At 50.5% G+C, this 14,998-nt stretch overlaps 2 protein-coding genes across 7 annotated transcripts in view; one reads left to right on the top strand and one right to left on the bottom strand.

Moving 5' to 3' along the window:
- Tvp23a (trans-golgi network vesicle protein 23 homolog A) overlaps positions 1–14,473 on the top strand; it is a 38,634-nt gene extending 24,161 nt beyond the window's left edge. The window contains exons 7-9 of one of the 4 annotated variants that reach the window (XM_060364165.1): positions 999–1,127; positions 2,420–2,479; positions 13,973–14,473. In XM_060364165.1, the coding sequence (XP_060220148.1) occupies positions 999–1,127; positions 2,420–2,479 (189 nt within the window). In that variant the 3' untranslated portion in view covers positions 13,973–14,473. Of the gene's footprint in view, positions 1–998; positions 1,128–2,419; positions 3,257–6,813; positions 7,390–13,095; positions 13,115–13,972 lie in introns of those variants that run through there. The other 3 variants (XM_060364166.1, XM_060364164.1, XM_021648400.2) reach the window with 3 other exon arrangements.
- Nubp1 (NUBP iron-sulfur cluster assembly factor 1, cytosolic) lies at positions 2,259–14,780 on the bottom strand. 3 transcript variants are annotated; one of them, XR_009584534.1, is made up of 12 exons: positions 14,646–14,780; positions 14,467–14,571; positions 12,773–12,906; positions 9,182–9,250; positions 7,213–7,245; positions 6,569–6,659; positions 5,741–5,895; positions 5,492–5,602; positions 5,116–5,218; positions 3,787–3,887; positions 3,336–3,460; positions 2,259–2,623 (listed from the first exon to the last, which is right to left on the bottom strand). XR_009584534.1 is itself a non-coding variant. In XM_021648398.2 (11 exons), exons 1-11 carry the CDS (start codon positions 14,662–14,664, stop codon positions 3,402–3,404), a joined length of 963 nt encoding a protein of 320 aa, XP_021504073.1. In that variant the 5' UTR covers positions 14,665–14,780; the 3' UTR covers positions 3,156–3,401. The 3 variants fall into 3 exon arrangements, 1 of the variants encoding a protein (XP_021504073.1); XR_009584533.1 differs by having other exon boundaries at positions 3,787–3,870; XM_021648398.2 differs by lacking the exon at positions 2,259–2,623 and having other exon boundaries at positions 3,156–3,460; positions 3,787–3,870.
- Positions 14,781–14,998: the final 218 nt, after the last annotated feature.

The following is a 14,998-nucleotide window of genomic DNA, read 5'->3' as shown; positions in this document are numbered from 1 at the left end:
TTCATCATTAGGGGACCATATTGTGGCCTCTGTGATTTTTATAGTTATGTAACCATCACAATCTCAAAAAACTATTATAATTTTAAAAAGACTTTACTATATTGTGCCTGTGTGTGTATGTGTGTGTGTGGTAAGTGCACACCAGCAAGTGCAGGTGCCCAGAGACCAGAGGGTGTGAGCTCCCCTGGAGTTGGGCACCAAACACAGGTCCTCCGCGAGAACAGCAAGTTCTCTTAGTGGCTGAGCCCACTCTGCTGCCCATTTTAGTATTTTCATCACCCCCATGCAAAGAAAATCTATACTCTGTAGCTATTGCCCTCTGTGCCATTTCCCTGGCTCCTGGCACTCACCTTCCTAGATAAACTTGCTGTTCCAGGATGTTCTATAAATGGAGTCACGCATTATTTGTTCTTTTCTAAGTGGTTTCTTTCACTTACCACATGTTCAAGTCCATCCAAACTATAGTGTGTATCAGTACACTTTCGTTGCATGACTAATTAATATTCCATGGTATAGGTATGCCACATTATTTCATTGATTAATGGATAAAGATGAATAATGCCAATATGAAATTATTTTGTTTCTGAGGTGCTGGGAGGGAAGCCAAGGGCCTTGTTCAAGCTAGGGAAGTGCTCCACCACCGAGCTACATCTTCAGCCCCCAGGAAGGAGTTTTTATAAAAAGTGTGATATCTGTTACTAACAAACAACCTTTCTTGGCTAGGACAGCTGACAGTATTCATTATTTTGGGAAGGTTGTCCATTCAACGAGGACACCGGAGCAACAATACCATCATGGCAAACAGACTCTAGTCCGGCTTCTGCCTCCACCACCACCACGGCTTTGGGCAGCTTCTCTCAGCTTGTCTGAGCTGGGGAAAAACAGTGGTCCCAGGCTCTCAGTTGCTTAGGAGTGTTTGCTTGGGACAGAGAAGCCATGGCCACCCTTCCCACTCAGTCCACACTTCAGGAGGCTTCCCTTTGCTTTGTTCAATGCAGGCTCTTGTGATTGCTGGCATTTCCCTCCAAGCTGCAAACCTCTATGGCTACGTCCTTTGTAAGATGGGAGGCGATGGTGACATCAGCACAGTTGCAGCCAGCTTTCTGTCACAGACGGTGTTTCAGACGGTGAGTGACGGAACTGCTCCCTGGACCCCTTCTCCCAGGTGCTCAGAGTGAAGGGCACCTGTTGGCAACTGCATTTTCTAAGCCTACCAGCCAGCTCACCATTTTTGTTTGTTTGACTGTGTACATATGTAAAACCTACTATGTTGACTATTTCCAATATACAGTTCTAGCTGGGTGTGGTGGTGTACACCTTTAATACTGGTACTCGGAGGCAGAGGCAGGTGGATCTCTGTGTGAGGCCAGCCTGGGCTACATGAGTTGCAGTCCAGGCAGGGAACTAAGTGAGACCCTATCTCAAGAAACAAAAATTTAAAAGGCACAAAAGACCAGTTAGTTCCAGGGACAGCACTGTCCTTGAGACACTAGCTCCCCATTTGGTCCTAGCTACAGGCACCCACCATCCTGTCTGTAAGGACAGTGTTTGATACCTTGTGACTGCTGTTTAATGTGATATGTAAAACTACAGAATTGGGGGCTAGAGAGATGACAGCAGTTAAGAGCATTTGCTGCTCTTGCAGAAGACCCAGATCGGGTTCTCAGCACCCACATGGCAGCTCAGTCATCTCTCTGTAACTCCAGTTCCAGGGGATCTGACATCGTCTTCTGACTTCCAGATACCAGGCACACTCATTACACACACATACATTCTGGCAAAATACACACATAAAATTAAGTAATTAAAACAAAACCTGCAGAATTGGCCCAGAAGATGGCTCAGTGGATAAAAGCACTGGATATGGAGCCTGATAAATCTAAATTCAATCAAGAATCCACAAAAGCCAGATGTGGTGGCAAATATCTATAAGCAGCACTTGGGGTAAGATGAGAGGTAGTTGCCTCATGGACCAACTAGCTTGGAGTACACAGTGCAGAGACAGAAGAGAGATCCTGCCTTAAACATAAGGTGGAAGAGCAAACTCCCCAAAAATTGTCCTTTGACCCAACAGATTCATCATGGAGTGCACGGGCGTGCACATATACACATGCATGAAGGCATCTCTCCAGCCCCTGGGTGTCATTTTTTAAGCCATGTTTTATAAAAAAGAAAAACAAAAACAATTACATACACACACACACTTACGCACAAACTCATACCACACATGCACACACAGAATTAAGAATGACAAAGCCTTGTTTGGGTTTTGAAGCCAGGAAATATTTCTTGGAGGGGTAGGTGAGCATTTGGTCTGACATGTTTGCTGTGTGGTGGTCCAATCGATGCTTCTTGTGGCTATAGGTCTCTCCAGAGCCTGCTCTTTGTTGGGACAGTCATGGTTCTTCTTGCCTTGCAGGCTTCCCCAGGTGACTTTCAGAAACCCAGGCTTGAAGGGCTGGACATCCAGCAGCGTTAGGTGAGCAATGGCTGCAGCTCAGAGGCCTGGGCACTTGTGGGACATGCAGCTCCTGACCAGCTGTGCCACTGGCCTAGGTGGACTCTCCCCAGTCCTCCAAGTTGACCTGGAGCAAGTCCAAGCTGGAACCCCAATGTTTAGGGCCTGCAGAGAACCCATCAACCTTCACAAAGATGGCTTCTGCCTCACAGGGACCCCAACATACCCCAAGAGAATACTTGTAAAGGGGAAGGGGAAGACGGGAGAGGGGCTGCCCCCTTGTGCTGTCATGCCACAGTGGTGTGGAATGGCTTCCCTCAGCAGCTCCCAGGTGTACATCTCAGTCCTAGAGCCTGAGGTCAGGACAATTACAATAATCTCTCAAAGTGCCAGGAAATGGTTTGCTGGGATTCTGGGGATTATGGGATGTCTTGGGGTACCCATCATCCCATGGGTGATTTACAGGCTTTTCTAGCCAAAGAATTTCCAACAATCCCAGCACGATACTAGAGCTGGAGAACAGTGTGGCAGAGGCTGCATCATTCTCCCTCCTCCTGGGAACAACTGTGGCCTCTGAGACAGAGTCCCCCACCCCACCCCCAAGCTTAATACATGAGGCAGACACAATTCCTTGGATTCCTGTGACCCAGAGGGTTCCTAGTCCCTGGGATTCCAGAAAGCAGGGCTGAGGGACAGGTTCAGGGAGATGGCTTTATTTCAATGACTGGCCCCTGGATGCAGAGTGTCTTTGATCTTTGAGGAAATAGGCAAACAGGTGATTAAAGTGTCCTAAGGAGGTGACTTCAAATCCTGTCAGCATCTGGTGGCCATGGCCCCACCAGTCCCCACTGACCAGATACAGTCTGTCTGCGCTCACCAAGTGCGGCTGGACATTCAGCTTGCCAGTTCTGTAGTTAGCAGCTGGCTCTTGGCTCCATCCCATTCAGGAACTGATGAGGTTCTCATTGTGTGACTGACGAGAACTACAAAATTCTTGGATCCCTAAAAAACAGGTGGAGGGTGAGTTCTCGCCCATCACCTCTGCCCATGGCTTGCTTTGCCTTAGCATTTCCATCAGTTTCACTTGCCTTAATGGCATTTCCCATGCTATTACCTTCACCACCACCCCCCACTTCTCACACCAAGAATGAGCTCACAACACTAACACAAAGGAAAAGTTCCATGGTCTCCTGGGCTGAGAAGCCATGCTGATTGGTCGGTCTCCAGCACCCCTGCTGTTGCCAGCTAAGGCTGGCACAGTAACCCTCCTGCTTCTGCCCACATCACTGCTCTAGGTGACTCCTGCAGTAGAGGTCTCAAACACTTACTCTGAATTATACTTCTGTAGGCTGCTGTGGCTGGTGAATCTGGGGCTTCAGCAAAAAATGACTGGCCTTTGTCACAGCTCTTACCTTAAATAGAGAGAGACCTGAGCGCCTGTGAACACATCACTCTTGTGCGTGCTCCAGCGTGGCTGCCTGGGGCTCCCCACTCAAGGAGAGCACAGCCACAGGAGCACACCAGGGGCCTCAGCTGTGTCCCCTCTCCAGAAACCCTTGATTCTACTTTGCTGTGGCAAAGTCAGTTGGGTGGCCTATGGCAAAGGCACGTCCCAGGCTCAAAGAACTTCTCCACTGCTCCGGTGGGCCCAGGAGTCTGCATTAGAAAGTCATTAACTGGCGCCGAGGAAAATGAGAATCCAGGGGAGGGAATCAACTAGGGCTCTCCACAGTCAGGAAGTGTGTGTGGCAAAACATCAAGAACTAGGAAAGGAAATGCAGAAGGGGTGAGTGCCTGGGTGTCTCTTAGGAAACACGCATGTGAATGCGGGAACAGCATAGCCTCTCCCGCTCAGGAAAGCAGGCCCCTTAGTTAATACAGCCTGTCCTCTGCTTGCTCCCATAACTCTTCATCTTTACGGTCACCCACTGTGTGGGTCAGTGGCTAGTCTTACCCAGCCATAAAGGCACAGACATACGCCATCCCACGGACCACATGTAACCCAGGGAAGAAGACACACTCTTTGCCTGTGAACCTCTCTCACACCTAGGTCCTCAGACTGCTCTGCCATACACCAGGCCCTGCTCAAACTTCTCTGACAGGAAAAAGTCAGCTCCCACACCTGAGTGCACAGCCATCTGCAGCTGAGTCCAGTGTGCCTCAGGCTCTTCCTCTTGGACTCAGGTACCCAGCACTGCCCAACTGCCTGGTGTCACAGGCACCCACCATCCAAGCAAACTCACTTATCTTAGGGAAACTGAAATCTGTAGGGAAGCTGAGCCCCTTCTTATCCCCTCACCGAAAGCAGATACGCAAGTAAGCCTGGGATAGAGAGACATGCATCCCTTCCTCAGAGCTGAAATGCCAGGATCCCAGGAGACCCACATGATCCCAAGAGCAGGTCAATGTTTTCAGTGCTAGTGACCAAGGGGCCCTGCAGTCCTAGGAGCATGTGGCTGGGCTTTCATGGATGCAGATCTAGGGTGCCTGGCCCTGGCCTCACTGCTGTTCTCCTGTGGCTGCAGCTCTGAAGATTTCACAGGATCCAGCTCTGTCCCACCATGGCTGGTCCTGCACACCAAGCCCAAGAGCAGTTAAGATGGCTATGCAAGAAGTATAGGCTCCTCAGACTCACCTATGTGTGAGTTCAGACTCACCTATGTGTGGATCCAGTGGCACTTTGCCCAGAAGAGGGATCTTCAGGTCCTGGCACATGGCTTCTGCACCCCCAGTTGTGGGAGGGAAGATCTGAGACTCTTTCTGTGAGGAAGAACACGGAGGCAGGTTTTTTTGTTTTGTTTTGTTTAGTGAATCTGTACCTTAGAACACACTCGTTTCCAGATGTTTTAAACAGTGGCTTATTTGGATATGACACTCCAAGGCATCTTCACTCAGGCAGTAGTAGAGGACTTGACAGTGACCCCGCCCTTCTCAACACAGCAGGTAAAGCAGAAACAGTCCTGGAGAGAACCGCCCCTGCCATTTCCCCACTAGGACAAGGGTGTGCTATGGGCCCACCCTAGGGACTCTCACCTTGCACTTGGGGCAGATGAACCCGCTCATGTTCTCCACCACACCTATGATGGGCAGCTTCACCTTGTGGCAGAAGCTGATCTCCTTCCGGACATCCTGGAGGGCCACCTCCTGGCAAAGTTCACAGAGCAGTTATCCCACAGCCAAAGGGCACTGAAAGCCACAAGTGTGGTCCCGAGGATGACCATGATACCAGGGGTATACCACCAGACTGCTGGGGAGCATGACCACGGGGTGGTGCTCACTCACCTGAGGGGTGGTGAGGATCACCGCCCCATCAATGTGTGCCGCAGCCAGATACTGGACAACTGAGAGATGTTCATCGGATGTGCCAGGTGGGGTGTCTATGATGAGGTAGTCCACATCCCCCCAGTCTACGTCACGGAGGAACTGCTTGATCATACCTGGAAGGGGCAAGGCTGAGTGTGTGCTGTCCTTCCGGCACACATCTCCAGAAACATCTTTCAGTCTGGTGTGAGCATCTGGCCTACATTCACAGCCTTGACAGAGTGACACTACTGTCCCCAGGGGGCAGGAGGCAAGATCAGCAGACATGGTGGTTGGCCATGATGAGGTCAGGGATGCTACTACCATTATGTATGGCACAGACATGTTTCCTGAACAGACTCATGTGACTGAAGTGTCAATAGCGAGAAGGCGCTTGCCCCAGCCATGCTTCTACATAACCTTGTATTTCCCCGACACTGACCCAGCAAGGGGTTTTCACTCCACACTTCCCTCCTTGACACAAACCAGCCACATGATACCACACTACAAATAACTTCAGGATCCTGCAAGTCTCAAGAGCAGAAAGACTCACAGTAGGTAATAAAACATCTACACTGAAAACTGGTATTTCTCAGTTTTCTTTACCACGGAGGCTGGATGCTTAAACAGAACACACTATAGGCCAGGATGTGGCTCCAGGTCAGAACACTAGGAGGCATGGGGTTCTGGGCTTCATTCCCAATACCAAAATAACAGCATTAACACACCACAAAGCCCATCAGAACACTGCAGCCTGCTGTCTAGATGCAGGCAGAACCAGGAATATGAGCCAGGAAAGGAGTGACAAACCGTTTTTCTTTGGTCCCCTCCAGATGACGGCATCATCAGGGCTGCTGAGCAGGAAACCCACAGACATCACCCCTAGGTTGTCCTCCACGTACTGCAGCAGGAATGGGGAGAAGGGGGAGAACAAGGGCAAAGCACACCTATACATGTGCAAGTGGGCACTTCCCAAGGAATTTGGTTTTAAAAAGACTAATAATAATTCCGGATAAAGGTATCATGTGCCTCATACCTGCGCTTGCCTTTTGCAGCCCCTAGAAACATTTTTGAGAAATACATGGCCATGGTGGGATCTACAAGAGGCACATGTGGCCTCGGCCTCAGCAACAAGCATATGAAGCAAAAAGAAACTGTCTCCTCAGCTGTCCTAACTCCATCAGCAGAGACCCCATAATCCAGTGTTGTAGGTGAGGCTTGACTGGGACACACTGTGGTCATTTAGTTGCACAGTGCCACCTCACAGTTATGGAACCAGAGCACAGGTCCATAACCCTCATTACAGACAAGGCCTGCCGGTCCGCAGTCTAACCTGAATGCCCGCAAAACAGTAAGTGTTCAACTTGAGCAATATTTTTGCCAGCCTCCACCTCCATCAGCCCCTCAGACACACCTACCCCCCCCACACTGCCTCCCCAGTACGGCTAACTCACCACTGGAGACCAGCCGGAGCCACTCTGGTGAACCTGCAGGGACACAACAGTCATTCTTGTCTCTGTGTCCTCTGGTCACGTCACCATTGCCAAAGTGTCCAAAGAGGATGGCTTCACACCGCACCATTCACCATCCCGTACTGCACCCTCAATTAAAACGTTTTAAGATTCCTTTTATTTAGTGTGTACATATATGCCTGTATATGTCTCATGACACCACGAAGAGGTCAAAAGACAACCATGTGGATCCCAGAACTCAGGTCATCAGGCTTGGCAGCAAGCACTCTTACCTGCTTAGCCACTCAGTTCTTAATGGAGAGTTGAGAAATGAAGACCTTATTTGATACAAACACTCTACCCTTGTCCTTGTCAAGGAATCACAATTATTCAAGTTCAGGCACAACTCTGAGGTGTTTACGAAGAATGAGAAGCAGGCCAAGTGCTGCTGAGAAAATGCAGGCACTTGTAAGGCAGCCATGTTGCTATGCACAGAAGCAGAAGGGAGACTACTACCTGGTGACCCTTAGTGCCACAGTTGGTTCAAAGCTACCTGAGGGGTGGCAGAGATGAATCAGTGGTTAAAGCACTGGCTGCACTTGCAAAGGACTGGGGTTCTCTTCCCAGCACCTGCATGGTGGCTGCTCACATCTGTCTGTAATTCCATGTCCAGGGGATCTGACACCCTCTTTGGGACTCTTTGGACACTGTGCATGTGATGTACAGATACACATGCAGATAAAACACCCCCACACATAAAATAACAGTTTAGAAGCTGCCCTTGGGTTGGGTGTGGGAGAGCACACCTTTAATCCCAACACTCAAGAGGCTGTGACAAGTGGATCTCTCTGAGATCTGGGCTAGCCAGGGCTCCCCAGTGAGAGCTTGTCTAACAAACACATAAACAAAACCCAAATTGCCCTGGTCAGTGGCCCTGACTCCAGGCTATCCACAGGGGCAAGGGACCAGAGTCTGTAGGAGACCCCCAGAGCCAGGCTCTGTCATTTTTATTATGAAACCTGAACTTAGGTATCATCCATATACACATCAGGCTGTGCCTTCTCCTCTTGTAGTTTTCCAGACAGAATTCTGACCCTCTCACCCCAAACCAAGTGATCCTCCTGACTCAGCCTCCCAAATAGCTGGACTATCAGCTTGCACCACCATGCCTGGCTGCAGTTCTACTTCAGAAGATGCCCCTGTACTGCAAGTCGGCCAAACCCATGCTGGTGTGTGTTGTGCAAAGGCTGACTGGGGTACAATCCTGCCTTTTTTCTTCAACACGACGTCACTGCACATTCGCACCCCCTCAGATGCACACCCACGGCCCTGACAGTGTGACCAAGGCTAGCCCAGGTGAACTTCCTTTTTGCTGAGGCTGAAGGCCTCTGCTCTCATCTCCTCTAGCTCTCCATAGTGGGAAGCCTGTCTCCCCACTCTGCTGAAGCCAACCCCTCTCCAGCCTTGGTCTCCTGTCCCCTGCCCACTCCCATGAATTACCTGCCTTGATGGACACTGTATACCTAGAAGAGGACCTGGAGTTAAGGGAACAGCATTGCCTGTGGCATCTGAGGCCCATCCCTGCTTCTGCATACCACCAGGGTCCTTCCTGAATGAGGGCAGACAGCCCTATACCCTGCTGCTATGTCACGCACCAGGGCCATAGTCAGGGCCTCAGTTCCCTAGAGGAGACCACAGCACTGAAAGATTCCCTTGCTTCCAGTGCAGACCCGAGCAAACCTTGGCCCTGAGTTACTGCTCAGAGTTGAATTTCCGCCTCTCACTTCTGTATTCTGCTTGCTGTTTCCCTCTCCCACCCATACAAGGCTCAAAAACCAATGCTTGTCAATGTGGATCCACTCTCTATCTAAGCCTGAGCCCTCAGATCCACAGCTGTTGAGAGAGGAGATACAGGTGCTATGCGGTGTGTGCCTGCCCAAAGAGCAGCAGCCAAGTCTCCAAAGGCCATCACCTGCTCTCCTTCTAAGCCCATGATCTTGGGAATCGATGGCCCGCAGATGTCGATGTCCAGAAGAGCGACCTGGGAAGGAGAAGACAGGGGGGGATATCACTGACTGCCAGGCCTGGAGATACGCAGTGAACAAACAGCCGAGCATCCACTTTCTCATGGGAACTCCAAGGTCATCCTGCAGTCCCCAGTATGGAACAGGGTGATCTTGCAGCAAGCCATCAGGCCACTCCAAGATTTAGTTCCCTCAGCCTACAAGCATAGTGTGGTCTCGCGTCACAGAAGATGAAGCTGAGGTTCAGAGAGACCCAGAGACTTCCTCAATGAGTAAGGAACAGAGATGGGACAAAAGTCCAAGCCTTCAATACCAGTGCTCTTCCCAACACACTGGCAGGCCTACACAGGCCAGAGCATGGCTGACCTCCAGGCAAGCCCGATGTTCTGGGACCAAGCTGACAACAAGCCTTCAAAAAAGCATTTAAGTAAGAAAGGAGATCCTGGAGCGATAGCTCAGATATTAAGAGAACATGCTTCCTTAAAGAGAGCCTGAAATGGATTCACAGTACCCATGCTGGATGGCTCAAGACTCTCTGTAACTTCAATTTCAGGGGATCTAGTGTCCCCTTCTGGCCCCCACAGGCACTGCACTTGTGCACATACCCCCAAAAACATCTTCTAAGTTTTATTTTATGTGTAAGGGTGTCTTGGCTGTGTGCACGCCTGTGTACTTCATGATGTCTGGTGTCCATGCAGGCCATAAGAGGGTGTCAGATCCCCTGGTACTAGAGTCACAGACAGTTGTGAGTTGCCATATGGATGCTGAGAATTGAAACCAGGTCCTCTTAAAAGGTAGTCAGTGTTCTTAACCACTGAACCATCTTTCCAGCCCACATATTCTTAAAAAAAATAAAAAATCCTAGAAGCATGAGGAGGAGAAAGAGGGAGAGAGGGACTGGAGAGGGGGCTCGGAAGGTTAAGAGCACTTGCTGCCCTTCCAGAGTACCCAAGTACCAAGCCGCCAATACCCACGCTAGGCAAACCACAACTCCCTGTAACTCCAGCTCCAGGAGATCCAACACCTTCTGGCCTCTCCAGGCTCCTGCACACACATGGTACTCACACAGAGACACATACACATAATGAAAATAATCTTTAAAAACACGAAAGGGATCTGGGAAGTTCTTGTTGGGGACTTAGGTAGTCTCACAAGACTTCTGTCAAGTCAATCCCCAATCTTCCTGACAACTGAGGCCTGCCGCAGCATTCGCTGGCCTTGTGAAGGGCAACCATTCATCTTGAGAACTGGTGGTCAGGAACTCAGAGTGCAACCTCTGGGGAACTCTGGAACTTGCCCCATGCTCTCTTCCTTCTTCAGTCCTACTTCCTCTACATGCTGGCTGACTATGGTGTTGGTGACAGAGAGGGACTCAGAGGACTTCATCACTAAGATCCTGTTTGTCTCCTGCGTCCTCTGCTGGCCTGGCCCAGAAGTGCAGCAAAGGGGCACCTGCCACCCCGGGGGTGGGAGCTGGCCTGTATGTGGGAAAGCAGAGTCCTCTGCAACCCCAGCAGGTCTCCAGGCACCTGTTTCACCCGTTCCTTTTGAGGAAAGCTTCTTCCCACAAGCCAGAGAAGAGCCTGAGACAACTGACACCAGGATGCAATGCCCAGATTGACAGCCATCCCTTTTCCAGGAAGGCTGTGACAGGAAGGCTGTGACAAGCTTTCTTGTCAAGTCCATCCTCTGGACTTCAGTGAGCCTCCTAGTCTACTGGCTTGGACCACAAGGCTCCTCCTTCACTTACATATGCTTTCCTTCCTCGGCCTGGGGCAGTGTATATATGTGTCTGTGCGTGTGTGCATGTGCGTGTATGTGTGTGCGTGCGCACGTTTGTGGTTGCCTGTAGAAGTACATGTATATGTCAGGGCTCAACTCCACTTCTGCTGTCTTTACCCACAGCCTTTTCCAAACAAGATGACAAACAGCAACTTGGCACAGCCTGAGGGCTGGAGAAATTGTGTTATTGACCCTCGACAAGCCAAACTCAGTGTTTGCTAGATCTCCACTGTGCACTGCAGTTAGCCCTGTGGTCGCTACCATGACACTGCCAGAGAATGCAGGCTTTCCCACAAGCTGCTTTCATTTTTGAGACAGTCTCCCTCTGTAGCTCAGGTTGGCCTAGAACTCTTGGCAATCCTCTCAAGTGCCAAGACTACAGGTGTGAGCAAGCACACCCAGCTCTTCGTCTTTTTTTTATACAACCATAACTGCATAAAGGAATGCACCTTGCCCAGTCCTGTCCCCATACTGGACTGGATACTGAAAGGTCTTGACAAGGATGCAGCAAGGCACTCCTGTATGGCAGACAGACATGTGACCGTAGCGCCCCATGCCGGGACAAAGACTGTTGTTGTTACACAGCTGTCTAAGAAGGTTCCTAACAGCTTGAGATGCAAAGCTCATTCTGGCCAGCGTCGGGGTGGAAGGCAGGGGCTGCTCTAGGGATGAACCAGGGTCCTTGCACAGGCTGAACAAATGTTGCAGCACAGTGCACCACATGCTCCAGCCCCAGCCCCTTGTAGAAAATGCAGACCGTGTGATAAAAAGATTTCACTGGACTAGGCAATGCAAGCCTGACCCTCTGGTAGCAAGAGACTGTCCGGGAACAGAACCATCAACAGGTAAGTACGCTGAACCCGCTCTGTGCTATGGGCTGGGTAGGCTGCAACCCACTTCTGAAAGCAATATCCTCTGGACTCCAGTTAGTAAAGTGCTGATAAGGAAGGTGAGGAAGGTTGCTGTCGGAACATTTTCAGGACACTGACTGTTATGGCAGGCACGGTGCTTGCACTTTAACTACCCTCTCGCCCAGGCCTCTGAGTCCCATTTTATAGATGAGAAAATGGAGGCAGAGAGAGCCTGGTAACAGCTTGGGCATCAGCAGTGAGGTGGTAGAGCAGGGAGATGAACCTGCACTGCTCTTGGCTACCACCCCCACCCTATGAGAGCCAGCACCCAGAGCACAATACTGGGAATTTGAGCCAGCTTATCTGTTTTGAGACAGGGTCTCACTCTGTAGCCATGGCTGGCCTTGATTTCAAAATCCTCCTGCTCTAAAATGCTGGGATTATGAGCATGTACCACATGGTCTGGTGATCCCAATTTCTTGCTTGTCATACACTGGAGATGTACACTAGCACAAGGATCATTTCTGTGAGAGGCAAACAGAGAATGTCTTCTGTTTTATGAACAAAAGCAGGAGTGATATATGGGTGCTTGTGTGACTTGAGAAGTGACCATTTAAATATGTAAGTATCCTACTTAGCTCACAGGATCTGGATTTCAAGACAACAGAAAGCTTTGTAAGGGGCAGGTGTAGAAGGTCCCAGTGTTATATAACGACCAGAATGTGAAGAGGCACACTGCGATATGCCCTCTATTAGAAAGAGAACCCAGTGAAACACCTCAGCCAGGAGCCAGGCAGCTCTGCATCTCCCCAGGGTCAAGACAGTCAGAGAGGCTGGTCCCTGGGGTCTAAGAATCACACTTTGACACCATCAAAGGGCACCTCCCAGCTCAGCTCAAGGTCCCACCTGTGTGTCTCCATCCTCTGCCAGGCCATGGGCGAGGTGGGCACTGAACGTGCTTTTCCCAACACCGCCTTTGCCAGACAGCACCAAGATTCTGTGTTTCACTGTCTTCATTTTCTCTTTGATTTCTTCCACGGCTGCAAAGAAGCAGTTGAAGTGATCACATCTCTGCCTTGGTTCTGACTGTCTCTCTTCCAAAGGGCTAGGAAGAGCCATGCTCTTTATGAGACAGCACTTCAGCAAAATATAATAAATGCTAGAAGAAAACATGGTTACCAGCAGCCTGAACTTGTCTTGTTTGATTCATGCATTGCCTCATTCTTTAGAACAGGCTCCCAGGAGGGTAGGGTGTTTGAAGCCCCAGCTCCTGAACAGAACCTTCAAACAGGAAAGCTTCACAACCCAGGGGACAGTGCCAACATCTGCACAGTCTTTGATGTCACGAAGAGGGACTACTCCTGGCATCTAGGATGATGCTAAGTGTCCTACGCACGGGACGTCCTCGGTAACGAGGAAAGATAAACTTCAAATGTCACTAGTGCTGGGGATGAGAAACTCCAACAGACAGGCTCACAGTAAGTCCCTGTCCCAATAACTCACGCTTCCAATGCCTCATCTTATTTCAAACCCTAAGAACTACACTGTGGGATAACTATTAATGATGAAAGCATTCAGAAGTCTCACTCAGGGTCACAGTTTGCAGGCAACCCAATAATCAAACCCACCCTCTCTGAATCCCCTCAAGAGCTTCTCCCAGGTTCCTGTTTCCTAAGACCTTTCTAGGTAGGCCTTCAGTCCTCCTCAACCTGGAGCTGGACCTTCACAGCACATATCCCTGACGGGCTTAAAAGGTGTTTGCTCCTGCTTCTCTCCCCCACTTTGGTCTCATTCCCACAGCTGTCTCTCCAAAGAGATAATAAACATTTATTTCTGCTGAGTGATGGACTAGCTCCATAAAAGGAAGGATTCTTCTCCCTGCCACAGCCAGAGCCTCAGTGATCTGTGACAACAGACGCATACCAAGACTTATGCCTAGGAAGACCTAAGTACTTATCCACCCTGCTCTGTGCTTGGCCTTATGCATATTGCGGTCAGTGGTTGTCACTCAAGCTCTGGCCCTGCCCCCACATCACTTTGTTCTATTCTATCCATCTTTGAAGTCCTATTTACTTACTGACTTTTGTTTGTTTTGTTTTGAAACAGGGTCTCATCGAAGCCCAGGCTGACCTCTAACTCATCTAAGAATGACTGAACTCCTGATTCTCTTCTAAAAGTGAAAACGTCTTATGTGCTGAGATTACAAGCATGTGCTAACACACTCGACCTAATAATGTTCGCTCATTCATTCATCCTGTAGCCCAGGCGGGCTTCTAACTTGCGACCATCCTCCTGCTTCTGACCACTCCCCCACTTCTCCACGCCGCCCCCCACCCCGCCCCGTCCCGGGGGAACAAGCCTGAGCCAGCAAGCTGACTTTAGTACCCGTTTTGATTCCCTGACTATCACATATCAGACTCAGCATGCATTTCCACCACGTCCCTCCTCTATTTGACTTTTAAAAACGCCCCTCGCTCCCCAAGCTCTGCCTCCCACACCAATCCCCTCAACCACATAGAATACGGGCACCCACTAGCCGCTGTCATTCATCCCTCAAGTCCCGCCCCTTCCACTTCCTGATCTGCCGGTCGCTTCCTCACCCGGGTCAGGTGCGGCGCCGGCTCCCGACGCGCACAGCCTCTGGTTGGGGCATCCCTGGCACGAGGCTCCTCGGCCCGCCTGGGCGCTGTCGGCCCCGGGGCAGCCTGCACGGAGACAAGGGCACAGTCAGAGCGGCTCGGGCCCAGCGGCGCCACCCACGCGCCCTGCGCCAGCTCACCGTGGGGCACCTCCTCCATGCTGCCGCTCTTGCCGGGGCTGGGCCCGCCGGAACTCCACGGTCGTGTTTCCGCCTCGCGGGTCCAATCTGACCCTTCGGGCGGGTGAAGTCTCTTGCCAGACTAGGACTGCGCATGCGAAAAACTGTGTGCCGTGGGTGGGGCTTCAATGTGTGTTCTTTCCAGAAATGAGCTGAGACGGTTTTTAAAATAGTGTGGCGTCCGAGCATAGGAAGTGATTCTACGAGTAAAGGCGCTGTTAAGAAAGTCTGACAGCCTGTGTTCAATACCCCGGTCTCATAAAGAGAGGATGGAAAGTTGGTCTCTGACACATGCACATATGCACAGTAATAGT

Source organism: Meriones unguiculatus, chromosome 11 (assembly GCF_030254825.1).
Source record: "Meriones unguiculatus strain TT.TT164.6M chromosome 11, Bangor_MerUng_6.1, whole genome shotgun sequence".
NCBI lineage: Eukaryota > Metazoa > Chordata > Mammalia > Rodentia > Muridae > Meriones > Meriones unguiculatus.
The sequence above is the reverse complement of the archived record's forward strand: the minus strand, read 5'-3'. Positions and strand labels throughout refer to the sequence as shown.

Excerpts from the sequence above, each read along its gene's own strand:
- Nubp1 (XM_021648398.2), bottom strand. Across the intron at positions 5,603-5,740 it reads TGATCCTCACCACCCCTCAG|GAGGTGGCCCTCCAGGATGT; the intron begins GTGAGTGAGCAC and ends GAACTTTGCCAG. Across the intron at positions 3,461-3,786 it reads CTACAGAAGTATAATTCAGA|GGATCCAAGAATTTTGTAGT; the intron begins GTAAGTGTTTGA and ends CCTGTTTTTTAG.